General features: G+C 45.7%; 1 protein-coding gene across 1 annotated transcript in view; it reads right to left on the bottom strand.

Annotated features, from left to right (window-relative positions):
- kif5ab (kinesin family member 5A, b) overlaps window positions 1-23,709 on the bottom strand; it is a 54,963-nt gene that overhangs the window by 19,991 nt on the left and 11,263 nt on the right. The window contains exons 9-15 of the mRNA XM_060069966.1: window positions 15,976-16,124; window positions 14,698-14,846; window positions 11,590-11,816; window positions 10,756-10,824; window positions 7,971-8,177; window positions 4,265-4,411; window positions 3,509-3,697 (exon numbers count right to left, since the gene is read on the bottom strand). Of these exons, the coding sequence (XP_059925949.1) occupies window positions 3,509-3,697; window positions 4,265-4,411; window positions 7,971-8,177; window positions 10,756-10,824; window positions 11,590-11,816; window positions 14,698-14,846; window positions 15,976-16,124 (1,137 nt within the window). The remainder of the gene's footprint in view (window positions 1-3,508; window positions 3,698-4,264; window positions 4,412-7,970; window positions 8,178-10,755; window positions 10,825-11,589; window positions 11,817-14,697; window positions 14,847-15,975; window positions 16,125-23,709) is intronic.

Below are 23,709 nucleotides of genomic sequence, written 5' to 3'. Positions count from 1 at the left end.
CAAACCTCTCATCACGAGAGCACCCACCTACGGCACTGTCAAACCTTTTTTTCGTTTTCCGTTTTCTGCAAGAGCTTTTTTATGATTCACTGAGCCAGGTCAATGGGCTGTATTAAATATTAATGACACCCTTGTGGAAATTAGGATTAGCTTTTAATCTCTAGGATGGTCACATTCTGAAACACTCACCGCCTGCAATTCACATTAGGCAGACAGAGGAACATTTTAATTAATATTTTAGGAGCACCACGCTCATCATTAATGGTTTCATTAGAGATCTAACCCAAGAAGACCCAACCGACCAAGAAAAACCTGAAGATCCCAAACATCACCAGAACAGTATTTTTTACAGAAACATTATATTTTGAGTGTCCCTCACAGCAATATAAACAACAATATAAATTAATGCTGCAATAGGGAGGATTTGAGAGCTTAGCTATCCATTGATTTAAATGTGCTGTGAGAATATTCTATGCTGGTTGACTGTGCCTGCCCCTCTATAATAATGATGATAATATAAATTATAATAATAATAGTAATAAAACAATTCTATCCATCTTCACACCAACAATTTTCTCGCATGACATCAAGCAATCATCAACAACGTAAAAATAACATCTGACATAAAAGAACGTCTAACGTGAAAGAGCATTTGCCATCCTGCACACACATGCACACACACACACACACACACACACACACACACACACACACACACACACACACACACACACACACACACACACACACACACACACACACACACACACACACGTGTGGGTGGAAGCTTAGTCCATTTGAGCGTGTAACGAGTGCTTGAACTGATTGGTCCTGCAGCCCGGCACCCTAAAACTCCTTACAGAGGGAAGGAGTTTTATGTAGGACATGAATCGGGCCCAGGGACATTTCCTCAGCAAGTCGAGAGGGCGCGCTAAGGAATCTTCCACAGAGCGAACCCCCAGCTAAGAGCAGAATCCCAGGAGCTGTAGAATCCTGGCCTGCAATTGGAATGAGAGGCCGCGGAACCAGAGCCTCTGTGTCGTGGGATGCTTTGTATGCTGGAGCAGGAGGATAAAGAGAGGATTTCCTCACAGTCTCCCTAAAAAAAGCAGAACTTCTGTGCTACCTTATTGCAGTTGAAGTCCAGACGGTAGGTCCAGCACTGTGCACTGTCAACGTGCCCCCACGGGTATTTGAAAGAGGATGTTTGTTTCATGGGTCGGTTGTGAATTATCACCGGGGCAATGTGTTTGTAATGAGCGGTTTCAAAGAGGAGCTCTTCTGTACTTGGAGGACATTAAGTGTGAGAGTGTTATAGGCACACCACTGAACCACTCTGTTGACCCTGTCCATGTAGCGATCTGGCTCCTCCCCCTCCTTCATCAGTCGTATCATCAGAGGGTTTGAAGATGGAGTGGACAGTAGAATAGACACGTTAGTAACACCGGCGTTGGTGTAAAGGGTGAGTAGCACTGGGGAGCTGATACGACGATGTAGAGCTCCGCAGTTATTAAGGAGGGGGGGGGGGGGGGGGTGGTAGGCATTATTGACCCTTACAAGGGGTCAAAATGTAGATGGTACCAGAAGGAAGAGTACCAGTGCATAAAATATGTCCTAATCTACAACTGATGTATTTTTAGGAGCAGTATGTCTGACTATGTTGTGTTGAATGCACTCTATGAACAGCACTCTGGCATATGGTTGTATTTTGAGTTCATCCAGATGTTTTGAGTCAAGGTGCATGAGGGTAGCGACCGTATCTTTAGTCCTGTCGCTTGTACACACTTGTACACGGGTCAAGCATATCCTCGATTAATGAGCATATTTGAGATGATTCCCTTGAATGACTTCACTAATATTGAGGTTAGGGCTGCCAGTCCAAAGTCCTTGTACCCCTTGGGGCACGGTTTATTAGGAAGTGGGATAAATTGTGAAGTCTTTTCAGACTGTGTGGACAGTGTGTGTGTCTAGTCAGTTGATGTTGGAGAATGGGCTGGCACAACGGGGCCAGCTCCTTGCTGTATGTCTTCAGAACAGAGGCACTGATGTTCTGAGGGCCGCTTGACCTCCATGTATTGTGGTGTCGAAACATGCCGGCCAGCTGGGATATTTAAATATCTGCTCATCTTCAAACCCCTCCTTGCATCATCAGAGCTCCTTGTGGTATCATACCTTGCTGAAAAGGGTGTCAAGTTAAATTCCAGATGCCAACTCATCAATATTCAGAATTGAATTTTTTTTTGTCCTTGGCACCCTTTGCCTAAGTGGCCTACGTTTCACTCTAATTTCCTTGGCTCTTCTTTGCAGATCCATAGCATCCTTGTGCAAATATCCAATACCCAAAAAAGGTTCATGGCGTAGAATGAGTCCGTTGCAGGGGCCTGTGTAGCCCCGATTCATAGTATAGCGGCCTCACAGCTTTTAAATGAATTCCTTGAATAGGCCATCATCCCGTCCATTCTGTCGTTCATTGAGGGCAGATTGGCACGGAGTATAGCAGATAGCGCTGGGAGGGTATGTGACACCGCAGTCGCCTCAATGTTCCAGCTGCTCTGCGTGGCTTCCTTCTCGAGTCATTCGATGGTCGTTTAGTTCCCCAGGGACATTAGCTACCAGCCCTGCTCGTGTCTTTCTCAGGCTTGCTGGTCGTTCCAGTTTCCCCGGGAGGCTATGGAGCAGCCTGGCTGTAGCTGTACTCTGCATGTCCCGCTGTGTTAAGGAGATCCAGGAGTGTGTCTTGAGCGTAGGTCGAGTGCAGGTCGGCAACAATACGATACTCCGTGCTGGTACACACTTTGGCTGTTGCATATACAAAACAAAGTGTGATAAACAGAAGAATCTTCACCGCTGTTGGTCCGAACTTGAACGCCCACATACACCCGTGTTGGACAAATAGTTCAGTTGCAAAGATCACACAAACAAACACAAACAACACGATTGGGTCAGGAGTACGCATGCAAATCGACGGCTGAGCTGCGCCTACATACTTGTCTCTACTGTGAGACACGAGGGCTCTTCCCTGATTGGTTCAGGACTACATCTTGTGTAGTATGCGTGTGACACAAAATTATTTTATTTGAATAAAACCATTGTCAATGACAATGACAAATGGCGGGATGTTTCATTAAGTCATTAAGTTCCGAAATCTCTTCTCTCTTTTTTATTTTTTAAAATTCTCTCTCTCTCTCTCTCTCTCTCTCTCTCTCTCTCTCTCTCTCTCTCTCTCTCTCTCTCTCTCTCTCTCTCTCTCTCTCTCTCTCTCTCTCTCTCTCTCTATATATATATATATATATATTAAACCCCTCTCAAATCTCACAGCATCTCACTCCCATTACTACCAACCGTGCTCATCTCAGTGCATGGTGTGTACCGGTACTTTGAAGCAACCTTTGACATGACCAGTCCGACCAAAAAGACATTCAACAGACGAAGCCTTCCAAAAGAGCCAAAAAAAAAAAGGCGCATTGTACCATATTGGCTGAGAAGAGGAACGTGAGTCATCGCTCACCTGGGAAATGAGAAGCTGGCAGGAGGACAACTCCCGGCCCGTCTCGTCCGTCTTGCGGTGGCACTCTGTCTGCAGGCTCTCCAGGTGGCGGCAGCGCTTCACCACGGACTTCACCTCCGACTTGATCTTGCTGATGTAGAGGCGCGCCGCCGTGAACTCCTCCTCGAGCCCCCCGGAGACCTCCACAGGCTGGGCCGGGGGGGGGGGGACCGCGCCGGGGGTGGTGGATGTGGAGATGGAGAGCGGGGAGAGGGGGGAGAGGGGGGAGGATAGAGGGAGCAGGGGGATGGATGGGGATGGTTAGGGCGGATGGGGGAGGGGTGGAAGTGGAAGGGGAGGGAGGGGTTGTCAGAGGAAGGGAGAAAGAGTGATTGGGAAGCAAAATAGTAAGCAAGACCCTAAGAAACACTCTGGTGTTTTATTTTTTTTCAACAGCCATAAAGGTGACATTTGGCGATGAAATGAGCCATGTAAAATACAACAAACCCATCAATATTAATTAAACCGCTGAAGCAAAACCGCAGTTTGACCAGGCCTCAAATAGACAGGTTTTCAATATGTCTGTAATGCCTTAAGCAATACATGGACGATCTGGCACACAGTTTTCTACATAACACCCAAGGAGAGGTTGTGCAAGGTAGTTTCAAAAACACGTACAGGGACAATACTGGGCCCACAGGGCTATGATGTCTATAAAACGACTGGGCAGATTGTGGTCATCAGCATATTGGGAGGCTTTGTGAAGGGTCCCCTCACCAGCTTCGCGTCCCCAGATCCCAGGACGGTGCCGAACTCACTCAGGTCCCTCATCAGCCGGTTCAGCACCTCTGCGATGCGTTTCCGCTGGCGACCGCTGGCTTCCTGGATACGGCTTAGCTCCGCCTCCAACGCCACCAGGCGGGTCTGGTGTGAGGAATATAAAGGTGCATTAGTGTGTGTGTGTGTGTGTGTGTGTGTGTGTGTGTGTGTGTGTGTGTGTGTGTGTGTGTGTGTGTGTGTGTGTGTGTGTGTGAGAGAGTGTGCATGTGCTTGTGTGTGTGTGTGTGTATGTGTGTGTGTGTGTGTGTGTGTGTGTGCGTGCGTGTATGTGTGTATGTGTGTGTATGTGTGTGTGTGTTTGTGTATGTGTTTGTGTGTGTATGTCTATGTGTATGTGTGGTGTGTGTGTGTGTGTGTGTGTGTGTGTGTGTGTGTGTGTGTGTGTGTGTGTGTGTGTGTGTGTGTGTGTGTGTGTGTGTGTGGGTGAGTGTGTGTGTGTGTGTGTGTGTGGGGGGGGGGGGTAGCGCCAGACGTGAGAGGCATTGGGAATGAGCAGCGGACACAGAGAGACAATAACAGGAAGAGATCGGAGGGAGAGGGGTGAGGAAATGCATGGAGGTTTGGTCAAAGAAAGTAAAAGATAATCATAGAGTTAGGAGAATCTTATTCTTTGAAGCACTTAAGCATTTCACCGACAGATTATGTTAACTTTAACCCCGATGAGCAGCTGCTTAAATGGGAAACGTAAAATCAATATGCTGCAGGGATAAGAGGGATGGATGGGTGCAGCATGAGGAGAGCTCTGTGGAGGAGCGATGGAGCTGAGAGTGCCCTTCTCAATCTCGTATTCAGCCAGAAATTGGCACTCATGAAATATAAGAATAAATTTGAGGAAGGCTCTTAATCAATCAACGACGGTGTCTTTGAAGGAAGTTCAAATGCCAAATGATTACATTGACATCTATTGGCCAGTTCAAAGGCCTAAAGCCTAACCCTTAGAATAACACACCTTGTGCACTTCATCAATACATTTCGGAGCATTGTTCCTTGCCACATGCCACCTGTTTGGCTTTACTGGGCTGCTCTGACACAGGACACAGCTGGAGAATGCATAGGACCGGTGAATTGTCGAGTTTGAAACTTGGTTACAGTCAGAGCAGGTGTAATCCTCTTGCATGTCAAGTCTGTCCTTGAGTGTGTGTTGTGATAGATGATTTCAGTGTCCTATGCACCCAAGGTGTGCAGCCTTGCCAAGCCCCCAGAGCCCAATCTGTCAGACTCAAGTCAGGTGAGGCTGCTTCCCAATCACCCACACACACTCAATACATTTTCATGTTCATTTGTTTCTTGTTTAACATTACGTTATATGTCTATGAATTGTATTTTATTTGTTTTGTATTTCATTGTATTGCATGTTTACTTGGCATCCCTATTTTCACCTGTATTCTTGCTGCTGAAAACATCCACATTTCCCCGCCTGGGGTCAAATAAAGGTTTATTTCTTCAAATACCATTAATTGAATGGAATGAATGATGGATTAGTCCTACTCGAACGGTCACCGGCTCGACCCTGGCTCGCTCAATTCTGCTTCGACCGTTTGAGAGACCCTAGCAGTGAACTAGAAATCTAGCTGAGACACAATCTAATCAAGCAACAAATCATGCAGTCTTTCTGTGACATTTATCCGGAGACGTGGCCGGCACCCCAGCCCCGGTTTGCAAATTTTCTTCATTCTTCACACCACTAATAACATCTGGTATCAAAGACTTTATTTTCTGGACGCATAAAAGTGTTGGCTCTCTTTCGTCTCTCGCTACTGGACACGGTATCCGGTTGTCAACGTGATCGATGAACTGAGCTGCGCCATTACGGTAATTAAGGAACTGCACCCCCCTCCAAGACTCGGGAGTTTAAAGCGTCAGGTGTACGGCTAAGGACTCCAGGGGTGTGTGAGGCGAGAAGAAGAACTGGTCAATGAGCCGCGTCATCAATAACCTATCCGCCCGCCGCGATTAGCAACGTTAGCTTCCACACACAGCGGGCGTTCTCGGGGCCACTTCCTGTCCTCCCTTGACATTAACTCAACACAAAGGGGCGGCACACAACACACGGCGATCAATCAGCTCGGAAAGCGACCGGGAAGATTGAAAAGATTGGAGGAAGAGGAGGAGGAGGAGGAGGAGGAGGAGGAGGAGGAGGAGGAGGAGAGCGGGGAGGAAAGTGCAGGGAACGAGAGATGTATGCGTGGACATGAACCCCTGTTGAGAGGACCTTGGTGGCCCTATATAGAGGCAATAAAGAGGTGAAGATGAATGGAGGACTTTCATGGAGTTGCAATGTAAATAATGCAAGGCGTGATGAAAGAGGTTGGGCTCCGTCGGACAGACGGACGATGAAAAGGACGGGGGGGGACGGGGGGGACGGGGTGATGATGAACAGATGATGAACAGATGGATGGTGCAGGACATGAATAACGGCACTTCTGGGACCCCCTGCACCCCCCTGTGGCCCAGGCATGGAGCTTCCAGGGAAGAAACATGGGTGAAAACAGCTTGGGGGGAGGGTGTGGAGCAGGTGATAAATGCAGCCAACCAGGCCAGTCGGCGTCATTGTGGGAAACAACCTGGAAGAGCCACAACAAGTTAACACTGCACCATAAAAGATGACCTTACGGGGGACGGGTTTGTTGTTAGAAGCTGGAGAAAGACGCAGCCCCACCCGATTTAACGAACACTGTTCATTAAATCGTCGTCCAGCATTGTCAGGAATAAGGGATGTTTTTGAAGGCAGATTGGAGGTCTTCCCTTGTTGTGAACAAGCACACCACACACCCTGGGAGATCTCTCTCAGCATGTGTGGATGCCTCTCCCATATAATTCTAACCCGCCTCCTATCAAGTCTCTGTATGTCCCCTGTATCTATGTCCATACATATTCATGTACCATGAGCGTGTACGCCCTTGGGTTAGGGTGGTGCATTTATTTTCGAGGCTTTTTTGCTCATATTTATTGAAATTCTCCCTACATCCCAACAGCAATGAATAAATCAAATGCGCTGACGGGCCTTTAAGCTCGGCCAAAACTTTCATGTGGCCTGAAATGATAGGATGGTTTAGCTGTCTTTCTGCCTACCTATTCGGGCAACGGCACACACTCTGCATGTGCGCTAATTTTGCCTAAGTCTTCCCCAGGCTAGGCAGGCCTTTGGCTAAAGCTAGCAAGCTAGTCACGTGTTTAATGTGTTTTTTTCAGCTTCAACTTTTAAAATTGAGTTTATTCAGGCTAGTTTCTCCAGACCGCTTACCTTTAATATATTCTAGACCTACTGCTTGTGGCATGCATACACACACTGTTACCTGGAAGCTAATGCTGTTTTACATCTAGTTTGGATACTATTGATTGATGCTCAACCAAATAATGAAAATATCAATAGAAGACAAAGACTTCCAACATGCTTCGCTCATCCGTCGTTCTCCAAGGATCAGGAGAGAAAGCTACTGTTGATCATTAGCTCCTCTCCGATTAACAAATCAATTATCTGGAATGAGCAACCGGTGTCCCTGGACAGCAGCACGTCTGTTCCTATAAACGTTCCCCCTCTGATAGATAGTTGGAGACGGAGGAGGCAACCAGACCCAGGAAGACGAGAAGAAAGAACAACCAAAAACAAAACAGGAAAAGGGATGCAATAAAGGAGACCCACCATCTTCTTGGCCAGCTCGTCGGCCAGCAGCTTGTTCTTGTGGCTCTTCTCCTCGGCCTCCAGGCTCCGCTGGTCGTAGTTGAGGGCCAGCTCCTCCAGGGCCTCCAGCACCTCCTTCACCTCTGTCTTGGCTGAGGCGCTGTCCCTCTGCAGGCGGGACAGCTCCGACTGCACCTTCTCACTGGCCCCGCGGGACGACGCCAGCAGCTGGAACACACCCAGGGGCCCATAAGCGCTCAGGGGGATGAGGTAACACACGGGCCTCGCACTGATCTCCACCTCGGCTCATTTCTGGGTCGCGAGATGAAAGTGAAACAAGCGGATGGTGATAGAGCGGTGGGTGAGGGGGGCGTTGGTGGGTCAGGGGGGCGTTGGTGGGTCAGGGGGGCGTTGGTGGGTGAGGGGGGCGTTGGTGGGTCAGGGGGGCGTTGGTGGGTCAGGGGGGCGTTGGTGGGTGAGGGGGGCGTTGGTGGGTCAGGGGGGCGTTGGTGGGTGAGGGGGGCGTTGGTGGGTCAGGGGGGCGTTGGTGGGTCAGGGGGGCGTTGGTGGGTCAGGGGGGCGTTGGTGGGTCAGGGGGGCGTTGGTGGGTCAGGGGGGCGTTGGTGGGTGAGGGGGGCGTTGGTGGGTCAGGGGGGCGTTGGTGGGTGAGGGGGGCGTTGGTGGGTCAGGGGGGCGTTGGTGGGGATGGTGGTGGTGGTGGTGACGGTGGTGATAGTGGGGTTGATGGTGGTGGTGGGGATGTTGGCGGTGGGGGTGGTGTTGGTGGTGGAGCTGTTGGTTCTGATGGTGGTGGTCGACTAGACGACACAGTAGAGGTGTTTACAGTCTGTAAACCGTGGCCATGCATTAAGCCACATTTGATTATGAAATGGTCATTTGGATTTATAAGAGATTAGGCTTTTTTTTAATAGGACTCAAACTATTACATGTCAGACGTTAGGCATTAACATAATAGCTGAACGATCCTGCAACGCATAATGAGCCATCACGCTTCACATAAAAGGTAATTATATGAAGCACGTAACATTTATACATTATCTCAATTTTTTTTTTTACATATTTCCTCTGGCTGCATAGAACTCAAAACACATCACACAACGCACATATACAATTCACCACTTGTGTAATGCACCGGCACTTCTAAAGCAGTGATGGGATCATTATGTAAGGCAAAGGCACGGCCATTAATCCTGACAACGCCCTGTAGAGGCCATGTGAGCTTGCAGGCTTGTTGTGAAACCCAGAAGGACCCTGCCAGAGAGCGGCTGGAACATTCTTCACTTCAACCCACTGCGGAACTATTGTTTTGTGCTCCCGATGGATGACTGAAGTGAATATGGAAGAGCACTGGGTGTGTTTGTGTGTGTGTGTGTGTGTGTGTGTGTGTGTGTGTGTGTGTGTGTGTGTGTGTGTGTGTGTGTGTGTGTGTGTGTGTGTGTGTGTGTGTGTGTGTGTGTGTGTGTGTGGTGTGTGAGTGTGCCTGTGCTGGTTGCAGCTCTTTACAGCCGTTTAGTCGGCTAAATGGATGAGTGGAGGCTGAAAATTGAAAGTCTAACACCAGCCAGGTTGCCTGCCAATGTAGATACCAGGATAATAAGGATAAAGTGGTTCTCCAACTTACATGACCACCGGTCTACCCTCTATGAAAGGGATCTGAAGGTGAGCACACCCTCCCCCTCTACCACCACCTCAAAGGACTGTCATTTTTGGAGGATTAAACAGGCTGATGCCAGAGAGGCGTGCCTGTTATCTGGCATTGCAAAGATGAACACGAAAGGTGAACACAAAAGAAGTGGGGAGAAACATGGGTTTGTTATCTGTGTAATGATTCAGCTTATTCTGGGTATGCAGGGATCCTGGCGTGTGCCTCTGCCAGCTGCATGCCTTGGGCGTTTAGATAGTCAATGGCTTCTTAGCTGTAGCATCAATAAAAAAAAGAAAACGGTTTTAATAATATGGTTGCGTTCAAGATCACTTAGAAACATTGTGCATGTGAATATTAGTATTCAAATGTTATTGATGTTGATGCGGGTATCGGAAAAGTACTACCCCTAGGGGTACTTTATGTTTACTGGGTGACAAATTCTAAAGAAAAAAAGGTATTATATAAATGTGGACTACTCAAAAATTGATTGTCGATTACATTATTCTTTAGAACTTGTCCACCAGTAACATTAAGGTTCCCCGGCCTGGGGGTATTAACCTTTCTGTTTAAAAAGGGTTAGAGCCCTCTGAAAACTTCTTAGGAAACAATGTATTTGTAGCTCTATCAGTGGTCCCAAACTTAATGCAAACAGTCATTTTAAATAGCTAATTGTCAAGCGACGGTGACAGAATGGGAACAATAAATCCTTTGGGAAGGCTAACAGGAGAAAGAAAATACATTGGAGGCAATACTACTGGGTTATAAACACCCTGCAGGCACCTTTCAGTCATTCCTGCCAGTGCAGCCCTGCAGCCTACTACCGCACTACTTTCCTCATATGTTGGTAAAGCGTTTCACAGGGGCTGACTCTGCCTTTGTGAAGACCAAATCTTTTTTTTCGTTTGGACCCTCAAGCTCTCGAAAAGATAAAACATTTGCATTTCCCTTTGAGTTTCACTCAAGGCGTGCAATCTTACCTTTACTCATTTACAGTGATTCTGGTGCTCCTACGTAGAGGACTGCCAGCTGTGCAGCATTTAAACCCCAGGGAGATGTGTGTGTGTGTGTGTGTGTGTGGGGGTGGGTGTGTGTGTGTGTCTGGGAGGGGAGGGTGAGGACAAACATAAAGCTGTCTTTTACCTCCTCCTGGTCAATCATCTGCTCCTTCAGCTTCTCGACCATCTGGCTCTGGTAGTTGATCTCATCATCCTGGAACACCCACACACACACACACACACACACACACACACACACACACACACACACACACACACACACACACACACACACACACACACACACACACACACACACACACACACGCACGTGACGATGCTTAGTGTATGCATTTATATTCTATATACTAATCTCTACACATGCACTTGGGACCAGCCACCACTATCCCTGATGTATTTCAGCGGGGATGGAGAGTGATATGTGGATCCGCTAAGCTATTACTGGGCCGCCACAAACCCTGAAAGCCACTAGAATATTCCCATTTCCCGCTGACACATTGTGTAGACACACGGAGGTAAACGGGACACATAACACCGGCACTATTAGTGGATTATTGTCAGTGGTGATATGGAAACTGTAAGAAGCATTACAATCAGAAATGATGGCTTATAAAGCACATGGGGAAGTCCTTGTGTACGGCATGCTGTGGCAAGTTACGACAAATGACGACAAACATGGCAATCATCCAAATGACTCCCATTACCAGATGTCAAGTAAACAAAATTGCAGTGCTGCTGTACATTCACACTGGCAACCATTTACATGAATGAAACATGAACGAATGCATCTCTAATGGGATCGTTGCACGCCATGGGGAAGAATGCAAACACACACCCGGAACACAATCGATTGTTTGCGAGCAGTAAATGACAACGTGTCTGCGGTGATGTGATGTGTCACCCGTTCCCGCCTGTGATCGATGTGTTTGTCCCCCCAGCCCCTGGCCACGTCCATCACCTTGTCGTCGAGCTGCTTGTAGAGCTTGCGTATCTCGTCCTCGTACTTGTGCCGCTCCTCCTCGGAGATGCGCACCACGATGGAGTCTGTGGGGCTGCAGGGGCTGCAGGGGCTGCAGGGGCTGCAGGGGCTGCACATGTCCTGGGAGGGCCCGTCCATCCCGGGGGCCGCAGTCTGCCCACCAAGCGACCCCGGGCTCAGCGGCTCCGGTTGAGGGACGTTTTCCCCTAAAGAGAAATTGAATGAGGATCAACACCACCTCTCTGAGACTTTGGTACAGATTTATTGATATTACTTGATGGTGATGTTTTTATTTGTCTTTTATGTTCTCTATAAAGATTAGGGCATCTTTAGTGTGTTTTTCATCCTTTGACTTTATGGTTTTGAATTCAATTTAACACATTAACTTACTGCTGGCCTATGTGATTGAATATCTGCTTCAAGACAACAATATGTTTACTTATTTTTGCAAAGAAGAGAAGACAATGGTTCCCTAGCTGGACCGGAGCGGCGCTCCACATCTGATTTATGGATTCATAAACCGAGCGGGAAGTCCTCTTTAAAACAAGGGCATTCTTTTACGGCATCTAATTAGCATCACAGGAATACAACTTCAGCGGTCACTGTGTGTGTGTGTGTCTGTTTCAATGTGGGATTGTGCGTGTGTTTGTGAGTGTGTATGTGTGGAGGGAGAGCCTGAGGGGGTGGTCTTTTGGGGGGATATGAACATCTGCTGTAAACGGCTTCTTAGCCCTAGTCTTTGAGTGGAGGGGTGGGGGTGTGGAAGTACATGAGAGTGGGGGTCAAGTGCATCCATCTCTGGGCGTTCCCTGCATGAGGTGGGAGACAATACGGAGGTCACTGTGGGACGGGGGTAGGGGGCAACGAGGCTGTCAAATTGATCCATTAGGAAATTAAATGTCCTCGATTACTTTTATAGGACGTGTGGTTTTATATGTGGACACACACACACACACACACACACACACACACACACACACACACACACACACACACACACACACACACACACACACACACACACACACACATATGCAGACTGACAGGCATAGATGGGTACATCATTTTCATATCCACAGCTTCAACCAGTGGGGATAAACCAATTTTAGAATCATGACTGATTTATTATATAGCTTGAATGTCAAACAGTTGAGTGCATTGACTTTTGGATTGACCAAACTGCAATATGGTGAATGTGCTTGTCTGTGTGTGTCTTTGCATGTGTGTGTGTGTGTGTGTGTGTGTGTGTGTGTGTGTGTGTGTGTGTGTGTGTGTGTGTGTTTGTGTGTGTCCAACAACTAAATGATGGCTCTGATTAACCACCCTCAGGTGAGATTATCCCCTTGTTCACTCCGAGGATCACTAACACACAGCGATGTATAAAACATGAAAACCCTCACAGCAGCTCCACAAAGGCTGTAAGGATTCTAATTCTACTAAGTGGCCAAAAGGCCTTCAGCAATGTCAGCCCGAGCCGCCCAAGGAGGAGGCACTGAGCGCTCTTGGACAGACGCCCAAGCAGGGACGTCGTTAGGCCTATTTTGGGGGGGCTAAGCCCCCCCAAGATGTTCAAAAGCCTTTTTTTAAAAAATAAATAAAAATTTGTCAAGGAAATCGTAACATGCCTACACTTAACATAATAAGCCAGAGTATGAGTTGAAATAAATACTAATACAATTAGAAGTTGTCTTTTGGATTAAAATAGTTTCCGAGAGCGCTGGCGGGAGGGGCTAGGGGTGAGGGGTCATTTAAGTAAGAGTAAGAGAAAACAGGCCCTGATAGATGCTCTGCTGTACTCTCTACTGTAATATGAATTGAAGAACCCCTTTAAAGATGTGATGAACATTTTTCGCATGCATTTCGGGCACTGCTAGGGGCTAAGCCCCCCCAGCCTCTAAATCCTAGTGACGTCCCTGCGCCCAAGGAGATCATCTGGCTGTACTTTGAATGTGGCAGCGGTGGAGCAATCGCAAAGTTCCCATCGCTGTACCATTTCCACATCCATAGTGAAAATCACTTTGCCCTAACAAGGAGCGATGGCTAGCAGCAACAGGCAGGAAGGGAGCAGATGGTGTGACTTCTGCGGATGGCTGGTCTTAGCCTAGCTGGTGGTGCAAAGCAAACTTTTGAATGCAATACACAAGGTGTGAATTCGTATGTGTGCAAATATAGGACAGTGTACACTTTATATGCATTGGTTATATGACACATACGCATTAGTTCTCCCAATTTAGTCTCTTGGAGGTTCGCTGTTTTACAAACAACACAATGATACTATGTTTTTCCAACCATTTCCAGCCCAAAGACCACGGAATTGATATGTTCCGTGGTCCGTATATGTTATAATACATTATGTTACATCATTCTTCAAACATAGAATAGGATTGAATCAAAGGGTTGTAACAGTAGGGGCGGTTCAAACTCACTAAGAAAATGATATGTGCGCCCTTTCTATTGCAGCTCTGTGATAAAGGCCTATTGATGCTTGAACACAAGCATTAAGGCACGTGACCACAGACAGTTGTGGGGCTGAAGGGCGCCTATGCATTGATTCAGGATATAAATTACATTTTATTGAACCTGTACATTGCAGCGCTTTGGAATCCAATCTGCCACGCAAATTAAAGTCAATTACTTTATTTTGCTAATCCTGCGGCTTGTGTCTCTCATTAAAATTATTGCCATGTTTTGCAACGAGTTTAAGGTTTTCGCTGCGTCTCTTCGTTTAATAGACTAATTTCACCTGGGTTGATTGCTCTTTCTGTTCACCTGTGTTGTTTAGTGGTTTCCATTTTTTGTCTGTGTGTGCGTGCGTGTTTTCAGAGTGCTAAATATGGTGAGTATGTGTGTTTGATTCCGGTAGTTTGTCTTCTGATACCCGATTGTCAAAGATTTTTGACATAAACTCCCAGTTAAAGTTCTGTTCACTTGCTTTGAATTTAAAAATGTTCAACCAAGCGATGGGAGATGATCCTGACATAGGGAAGACACACACACACACACACACACACACACACACACACACACACACACACACACACACACACACACACACACACACACACACACGTCACATCATTAACCGACCGCTCCTCCAGCGCCGGAGCTCGTCGTCCTGCCTCTGGTAGACCTCCTTCATGGCCCGGTTCTTCTCCTTCTCCTTCTCATACTTCCTCTTCCACTGCTCCGCTGTCAGCTCCAGGTTCACCGAAGCTGTGTTCCTAATGGTCTTAGCACTGGGGGGAGGGGGTAAGAGTCAGAGAGAGAGAGAGCGAGAGCGAGAGCGAGAGAGAGAGAGCGAGAGAGAGAGAGAGAGAGAGAGAGAGAGAGAGAGAGAACGAGAGAGAGAGAGAGAGAGAGAGAGAGAGAGGGAGGGGGGGAGAGAGAGAGTGAGAGAGAGAGAGAGAGAGAGAGAGAGAGAGAGAGAGGGGGGGGAGAGAGAGAGAGTAGCATGGAAAGAGAAAATGGTACATTTCAGAGTAGGTCGAATTGAGAGAATAAAATAAGACAAAAGGTGGGGAAAGCAGCAAAATAAACAAGGGAATCGAAAGAGAGCGAGGGAGAGAGAGAGAGAGAGAGAGAGAGAGAGAGAGAGAGAGAGAGAATGAGATAGGTTTTTCTTAACAGCTCATGCAGAGATTGCGTCGCCTGTCGTGATATGCTAATTAGTCTTCTGCATAATGTGATTGTCAGTCTCTCTAGAGTATGTTATGTATGGAGATAAGAGGAATGTAAGAATGCAGTAGATCTATGTACTGCACCACTTAACACATGCCACTTAGCACATGCCAAGAACAGAAAAGCAGAGTAGTACATAGGTCTTATAGATTTACTTAAGACCAACTTTCCAACCAAGAATGCACTAGGTTGGACTAAAGGTCCAACCTTCCAACACAAGACGATAAAGGCCTATATTTGTTTATCAACCAACATACCGACAATGAGAAGAGCACTTTTATTTTGTTATTCATTATTTACATTTTTGAAAAGTATACGAAATTGGTGCTGTTGTTGTTGTCGACAGCAATTAAGCAATTATCCTAAGTGGAATCAGCTGAAGGCAGACAGATGGGCTTGGGGGGGGGGGGGGGGGGGGGGTATGCAGTATTTGATTTGTAAGTCTGCCAAACGCTGTGCATTCAAAATCATTTTTCAGTAAAATACTCTGGGAGGAGCAGCCCAGCACAGATAAAGCCAGTGGCTAACAGTTGTAAATACCCCTCGCATCTCCGCTAAGCCTCCCCCCTGCTGTAGGGTGTACACCGGCTGTCTCACACCCCGCCTGGTCCGAGCCATGTAGAACAAAGCCCTGCCGCAAAGGGCCGGCGCCGTGGATAGAGGTTGTTCGTTGTTTGATTTATTTACCGCTGGCCAAACATGAGCGTGGACTTGGTCTCCACGTCGTTGTAGCTGGAGGGAGAGCAGCAGATGAACATGGTGGTGCGACAGTTCCCGCCCAGCGAGTCCTGCAGGATGCGAGTCATCTTGCTGTCCCGGTACGGCACGTGGGTTTTCTAGAGAGAGAGAGAGAAAGAGAGAGAGAGGGAGGGAGACGTGGAGGGAGATAGCGGAGGGAGAGGGATAGAAGAGACAGCGATATGAACGACGGGAGAGGGAGAGAGAGAGAGAGAGAGAGAGAGAGAGAGAGAGAGAGAGAGAGAGAGGTGGAGGGAGAGAGAGATAGAAGAGACAGAGAGGTGAAGGAACAGAGGGAGAGAGAGAGAGAGAGAGAGAGAGAGAGAGAGAGAGAGAGAGGGAGAGAGAGAGAGAGAGAGAGAGAGAGAGGTGGAGGGAGAGAGAGATAGAGAGACACAGATAGAGACAGAGGTGGAAGAACAGAGGGAGAGAGAGACAGAGAGTCAGAGACAGAGATATACACAGTGAAAGAGAGAGGTAGATAGAGAGACAGAAAATTGGAGGAACAAAGGGAGGGAGAGACGTATAGAGAAAGAGACAGTGATAGAGAGAAACAAACAGCAAAGAGAAGTTAAGAATCCAAGGAATACAATAATGAAATCCTAGAAAATTCAATACAAACTCACAATCAACCCAAAACGCAGAGCAAAGAGAAAAAGAAAAGCAACCATCGGAACTTGCTCATTTGAAGTGGCTGGCTTTGAACCGAACATTGAGAATTTTTTTCTCTATTTCACTCAGTCCTCACAGGAGCCTGCAGGCTACAGAACAAACATGTCTTTGATTAATTATCGAGACGTTGATGGCCAACTTTTCGGCTACCAAAACAACAACCACCATCTGAAATCGTCAAACAAAGTTTGATGTGGAACCACTGATAACGTTAACGTTGCTAATGAGGCTGTTGGAAGGCCGAGTGGTTTAATTAGGAGATAATAAGCTGGAAGAAGGGCAGAGGGAAATGGTTCATAAAGTGTGTAGAGTAAAGTACAGAGAGTTATGAGATTATGGATTGGTATTATAACCTGAGGGTGGAATGTGCAATATCTCAACTCAGCTTAAACAGGACTGGACAGATCTGTATTCAATGCTACAGATCTGATGTCAAAAAACTCAATGCTGATTGATAGGGATTTAAATAACGTCATCAATAAAATCACACACTTCCACAGCCAGTTAGAGGGGATAGAACTACGTTATTTACGGAATTCTGAAAGTCTCCCACCTACTCACTGGGAGGGGCTCAATCTAACTAACACATTGTGAGTTGTCAAGTTGTTGGATTATAGTTATTATAGTGATGACATACAGCATATGATAGATAGATAATAACTAGCTGTTTACCATCGGGCCCTGAAGCTCCTCGCAGTGCACATTTGACAAGGGCTTCCTGAAAATGTATGATCTATAAAAACTGGGCTGCGAGCAAGAACTAGCCTTAATTAGCACTAATTAGCAAATACCGACCCTCAACACATATTTATAGCAATGTGGCGTGCCTTTAAAGTTGGTTATCCACCCTTGAGAAGGTGAATTAGCAACCCGGTATCACGCGATTGCGTGCTCCTGCGCACGAACGTTAATCTATTGAAGCGTGTTCCAGAGCACGATAGTCCGACTTTTTGCGTGTTACACAGAACGAAATGTAAACCAATGCATTCTGAATGGGAGTGTTCTAAGACAATTAACGTGCTCCACAAAACGGTACGAGAGAGAGAGAAAGAGAGAGAGGGAGGGACAGAGAGAGAGAGAGAGAGCGAGAGAGGCTTCAGAAAGGGTGTGCGCAGATAGTACAGTGCACCCTAGTTATGTTTATGCCAAAACCACAAATGCTATATGTATATATATATATATATATTGCCTAATTATATATATTGCCTATATATATGTATAGGCTATATATATAATTAGGCTATAATTATATTATTTAGCGTGTAATGAGACAATCTATAGCCAAATTGTCGAAGATGCCCGAGAATCTTCGGGGATATCAGCATGGGAAATCGGCGAATCAGACCCATGAACCTATAAAGAAAGACGTCATCTCAAGCGGGAGAGAACGTTTGCGGTGCTGGTTTGTGTCACGTAAGTACAGGGCTCTCATGTCTCATGCATTCGGCGTGAGACACACGCAATTCAACCCATGCACACGCTCAAACCTGTGCCGTGTTCCAATACCCGTACTGTCCGTACTTACTAGCCAAAATTTGAGTAAGATCTGGCGAAAAGAAGTATACTTCAAGGACCCGGATGCCGTACTCAAAACGGGCTAATCCTGAAGTGTGGATCGAAGGACACTCCCCGAACTCAACGGCAGCCATCTTAGCTACGTAGCGGAAGAGGCGGAGCCAGGCTGAGCCAAAGTCGGCGCATTTTCCACATAGCCTGCATTAATAGAGTAATTTTGTAGTTTTTATAGTTTTTATAGCTGCTAGGCGTAAAGAGTTCACCGTTCAAAGCGGGATGTTTATTGCGGGGGAGTAGCCACGGCGGCAGTCGTGATCGTAATTTCCGATTAGTGCACCACGGAGTACTCGATTTGGAACAGCACTCACATCTGAAAAAATAACGTAGTAGATAGTGCGGATAGTATACTTCCTTTAAGTATACTCATGGAAGTACGGGTATGGTCTCACGAAAATACGTGACACTGTCACGTTATTTAATCTATTGAAACGTGATCAGGGACACGTAGGCCTATTTTCTAAATTTTGTATTTCAATTGGAAGTAGGCTATTTGTCGTGTCACAAGCATGACTTCCAAACTAAGGTTCTGTCCGGGAGCGTTCTCCCTAATGTCCCTCATGGAGCTCCGTACAGATCATTCATTGTTGAAAATTGTCTGTGATAACTAACAAATGACAGCTTTTGGTCACCCGTTTCTACTTTCACCTTTGATACTGAGAAATTGTGACAATACACGGATAGGCCTATATTAAATGCAGGTGCGCTGCTCTGTAGGCAAACCGCGAAGGAAAAAAGGGTAGCTGCTTCATCTGTTCTTTTTAGAATTGTATGTCTTGATGTTTATTTTATAAAGCCATTTATCTAGCCATCTATTCTCTTGTGTTTGGCTATGTGAATGAACGTCCGCGTCGATGCCTCGATCGCAAGTCCAGTGTCGCGAGCGGACGTTGCCATGACATCTAGAAATCATACCGTATTTAATGGGTTGTAGTGAGTGTAACATAATTCACCTACAGTATTTTGTTATGTGTTGTTCTTTCAATTGTGTTAGGCATGTCGTTTACTGTCTTGGTGGTTCAGGGATCGCTGTCCCTTTTAAGGATTACGAGCGTCTCATGACGTCAGAGTATGGAGTCAGTTTCCTGCCATAATTCAAACCTGAAAAAAAAAGTTTCAAAGGCTTGTAAGTCTGGGTTTGAAAACTCAACACCTTGTAAAAAAGGTTTTGCAACACTGAAAAAAGAGATTATAACCTGAAAAAAAAAAAAAAAAAAATTCAAACATCTGTAAACATGATTTTGTGTTCTATTTTATCTTCTTCATCATTTTCACCAACACATTTTCAAAGTTCAAACAATTTCACCAGCGCATTTGCAGAGATTCAAATCTGGCACTGTTCTAACAGTGTATTTCATTGTTGCCCGGTTTTGAAACCTTGTAAATGGGATTCTGCAAACAGGTGTTCATACATTGAGAAATACGTTTTGAAAGGTTGGATATTTAGTTTTAAAAACTTTTCAGCACTGACTTTTCAGAGATTTGAGCGCAAGCTTTGAGTCACGTGAATATTGGCAGTGTTCTGACGCCACTCGTTTTGAAACTCCTGACGCCCCGTGCCCACTACCTCCGTCAGTTGACCGTTGCCCATTGACTTTGAATGGGGACGGACGCGCAATGCATTGTGGATCCGTCCGTTCAGTTGGAGCGTTCGCCACCGTCAGAAAGTTGAAAAATGTTCAACTTTTTCGGCAGCGACGGTTCCGTCATCCAATCAGATCGCGTATGCAAATTTAAGCACTGTGACGCGACTCGGGCTCTGACGATACTGGAAAGCGGGAAAGCGGGTAATCTTGCATCGCAACAAGCAGGAAGAAGCGGGAAGAACCCGGCGAAGCGATTTGATTGGCTGACGGATGCCTCTGCAAAGACTACTCCCCCATCCGTCAGCCACGCCTTCCCACGTCCGTTGACTGACGGTGCAGTGGGCACGAGGCGTGACAGTCGAATCTGAAAACGTTCCTGGGGGCGGGACCATTTAGCTCTAAACCTATTGGTTGCTCTCAGCTGACGTACATTCCAATCACATGTGCCGTTCACCGGGCTGTTCGTGATTGACAGTGCTCTGCCGATGACACGAATAACAACGGGTTGATTTCGCGGTTGATTTTGATTTCCATTTTCTGGAACCAGAGTCTCATCTCCATAGGACGCGACTAGCAAGGACGCGTCCTAGCAAGGCTGCAGCCTTCACTTTGGGAAACAGCCATGGTTCCAGAAAATGGAAATCAAAATCAACCGCGAAAGTCGCTTGTTATTTGTGTCATCGGCATAGCACTGTGATGGGAATGTACGTCAGCCGAGAGCAACCAATAGGTTTAGAGCTAAATGGTCCCGCCCCCAGGAACGTTTTCAGATTCGACTGTCAGGAGTTTCAAAACGAGTGGCGTCAGAACGCTGCCAATATTCACGTGACTCAAAGCTTGCGCCTGTGTGGTCAAATCTCTGAAAAGTCAGTGCTGAAAAGTCAGTTCTGAAAAAATACGTTGTAATGTCGTAAACGTACACCTTTACAAGTTTTTAAAACTAAATATTCAACCTTTCAAAACGTATTTCTCAATGTATGAACACCTGTTTGCAGAATCCCATTTACAAGGTTTCAAAACCGGGCAACAATGAAATACACTGTTAGAACAGTGCCAGATTTGAAGCTCTGCAAATGCGCTGGTGAAATTGTTTGAACTTTGAAAATGTGTTGGTGAAAATGATGAAGAAGATCAAATAGAACACAAAATCATGTTTACAGATGTTTGAATTTTTTTTTTTTTTTTTTTTCAGGTTATAATCTCTTTTTTCAGTGTTGCAAAACCTTTATTGCAAGGTGTTGAGTTTTCAAACCCAGACTTACAAGCCTTTGAAACTTTTTTTTTCAGGTTTGAATTATGGCAGGAAACTGACTCCATATCAGAGCCCATGCGGGATTTGTTTACCTTCAGCACGTTTTGATTTCCCGTTTCTCTCTTACTAAATAAACGAGTCACACAACTGTGTGCTCAACGTGCGAAATTGTGTCTCTCACTTATGTCAATTTCCACAGGGTTATCATTAATATTGATGTGTAGGGGTTGTTTATAACTCGTGAATAATATTGTTTAGACCACGGTCTGGGGGAATACTCTGATTCTGATTGGCTGCAGTGCGTGCATTAACTCCTGATATAGCCCTACAGACACCTGCTAAGTAGTTCCAGTCAGTGTTTAGATTCTCTGCCCGAGCCCGAGCCCGACGCGGGCCGGGCGTGGCCGATATTTCCCACCACTATACTCGGGCCGGGCCTTTGATCGAGCGTTTTTATTTTTATTTTACCATTGGTTTATTGGCCTAATCTGAGGAGAAATCTATGCCATAAACAGAAATATTATAGGCCTTTATTACACGGGTCTTCTCAATGCCGTGGAACGCTCCGTTCACTTGCATGGGTAGTAGTCCGGTGACTTGTCTACCCCAGCGTCTACCGTTGCTAAGCGACGTCACCGTCTTTGCGGACAAATTATTTCTCTGCTGATCAACACTACAAATGGCCAAAAGACTTGTATCCCCCCCCCCTTAAATAAATACTATGGCAGAATTATTATTATTATTCTCATTCAACTTGAACATGTGTTTTTACAGTAGAGTGGTGGAGGGATGACGTATGTTGGCCAACCCGGAAGTGAGCGTCGCCCTGGATTCCCTCGACAAAAAGCCAACGGATTTTGGATTATTATAAATTGAAACAATTTATTAAATATTTGTGAGATGTCATTACTCATTTGTGAGATGAGTTTGCTTCCTATTTATGTCGAGTATACACCCCTACTGTCCACAAGCATCCCCCCATATGGATTTGGAGAATTGTTGCCACGTCCCAGTGGTGGAGGTATCATATATATGAAAGAGGGCATTCAATTATACTATAATGATCAATTAGGAGGCCGAAGCCCTAAAGGAAGTGATGCAATAGGTGACTGAGGGTCAACATTTGAGAACCCCTTTTATCAAAGGGGGTCTCAAAGGACTCATACGCTTCAACAGCGGCTGCAGCAGAAGTGTTGAGACGAAAGATGATATCAAGACATTTATAGAATATTCCCATTCACATGATTCTTCGCACGACCTGCAGGTTGGAGAGACTGAAATAACCCCCAAAATGAGTAATAATGTAAAAGCAGCCAAGTCCCACAAATTGCTTGAACTATTTATTTCATTCCATTGTTTCGTTGATATGCATTATTGAAAAGTTTCAAGCATATGGATTTAATGCAATATCCACAAACAGTTCAAAATGGTACCATGAAATGTCTTGTTTATTGTATTAACCAGTTCATTTCTCTTTTGTGAAAGTCACCAAAAGTCAAAAAAAATTAAATGCAAGGTCACAGGCTAACAGTGGAGCTGTGTTGGGAACCAGCAGCCAAGAGCCATGGAAACTTTCTACCCATGTTAAATAGATTTAGTTGGCAGTTCCTTTTCTGCCCATTCTTTTTTAAACTTGTGGAAGCACTTTGCAGTACTGGGAGACACCATTTCTAACGGCAATGGAGCTAGATTCTAAAAATATCAAAAGATGCCCAAAGCAAATACCTTTAACCCATAGTTGTGTTTTATCAAATTAAAAAATTTCAGTTTCATTGACCACAAATTGAGCAGAAATATTTTGCATACAAATCTTTAAATAGTTTAACCACATTAAGAAAAATACATTCGTTAATTTTTTTTATTAGTGAAGTCACAAGTTTTGCACATTATCCAAACAGAATACCTGAAATGTTGATATTTCAGCCCTTTCGGGTTAAAACAAGAGAAAAGGACAACCCAACAAGAGTGAAAAGTTTGGGTTAGGTGACCTATAGTTCAAAGATGTCCCTGGTCAGGTAGACTAAATAAAAGTGTATTCCCAATTGCTCCAGGACATTCGTGTAATTTACTTGTGAGCTCTCCCTCAAGCCTAGAGAGACATCAGTGTTGAACCACCAACTGAAAGAGGGTATTTGCCATTAGTATGAGTGACAACATTTCATGGCTATTAATTTAGTTCATTATATTTAGCCGATTTGAATAGACTTTTCTAGCAGGTGAGGCTGTCAAAGAACTAAATATGGAGCAACTACAAAAAGTAAATTTGCAGCATGACCAAATTATACAAAAAGTATAGGAACTGTTCTAGCAGATATGTTTTAGAAGTCTCTTTTGATAGGCAGTGTAGAATGTTGGTGTATTTTAGTGTCTCTGTTGTTCACATTTCTAGTCTAGGGACAAGCCAGGGCCTCTCATACTGACGGGGTGTTCTGCCATCGTTATGTCTCAACAAGGTTGAACCGACCTGGTCCTCCGGGACATGGCCAGGGCCAGATACCTTATCAGTGCTGAGAGTGCGTCTGTTTCCGTGTTATTCATATATCCCCTTTTTTTATTATACTCGCCCCAACCCTTTGGTTCGACGAGAAGAGGGTTCGACAG

The sequence above is a fragment of the Gadus macrocephalus genome, chromosome 13 (assembly GCF_031168955.1).
Source record: "Gadus macrocephalus chromosome 13, ASM3116895v1".
Taxonomy (NCBI): domain Eukaryota; kingdom Metazoa; phylum Chordata; class Actinopteri; order Gadiformes; family Gadidae; genus Gadus; species Gadus macrocephalus.
The sequence above is the reverse complement of the archived record's forward strand: the minus strand, read 5'-3'. Positions and strand labels throughout refer to the sequence as shown.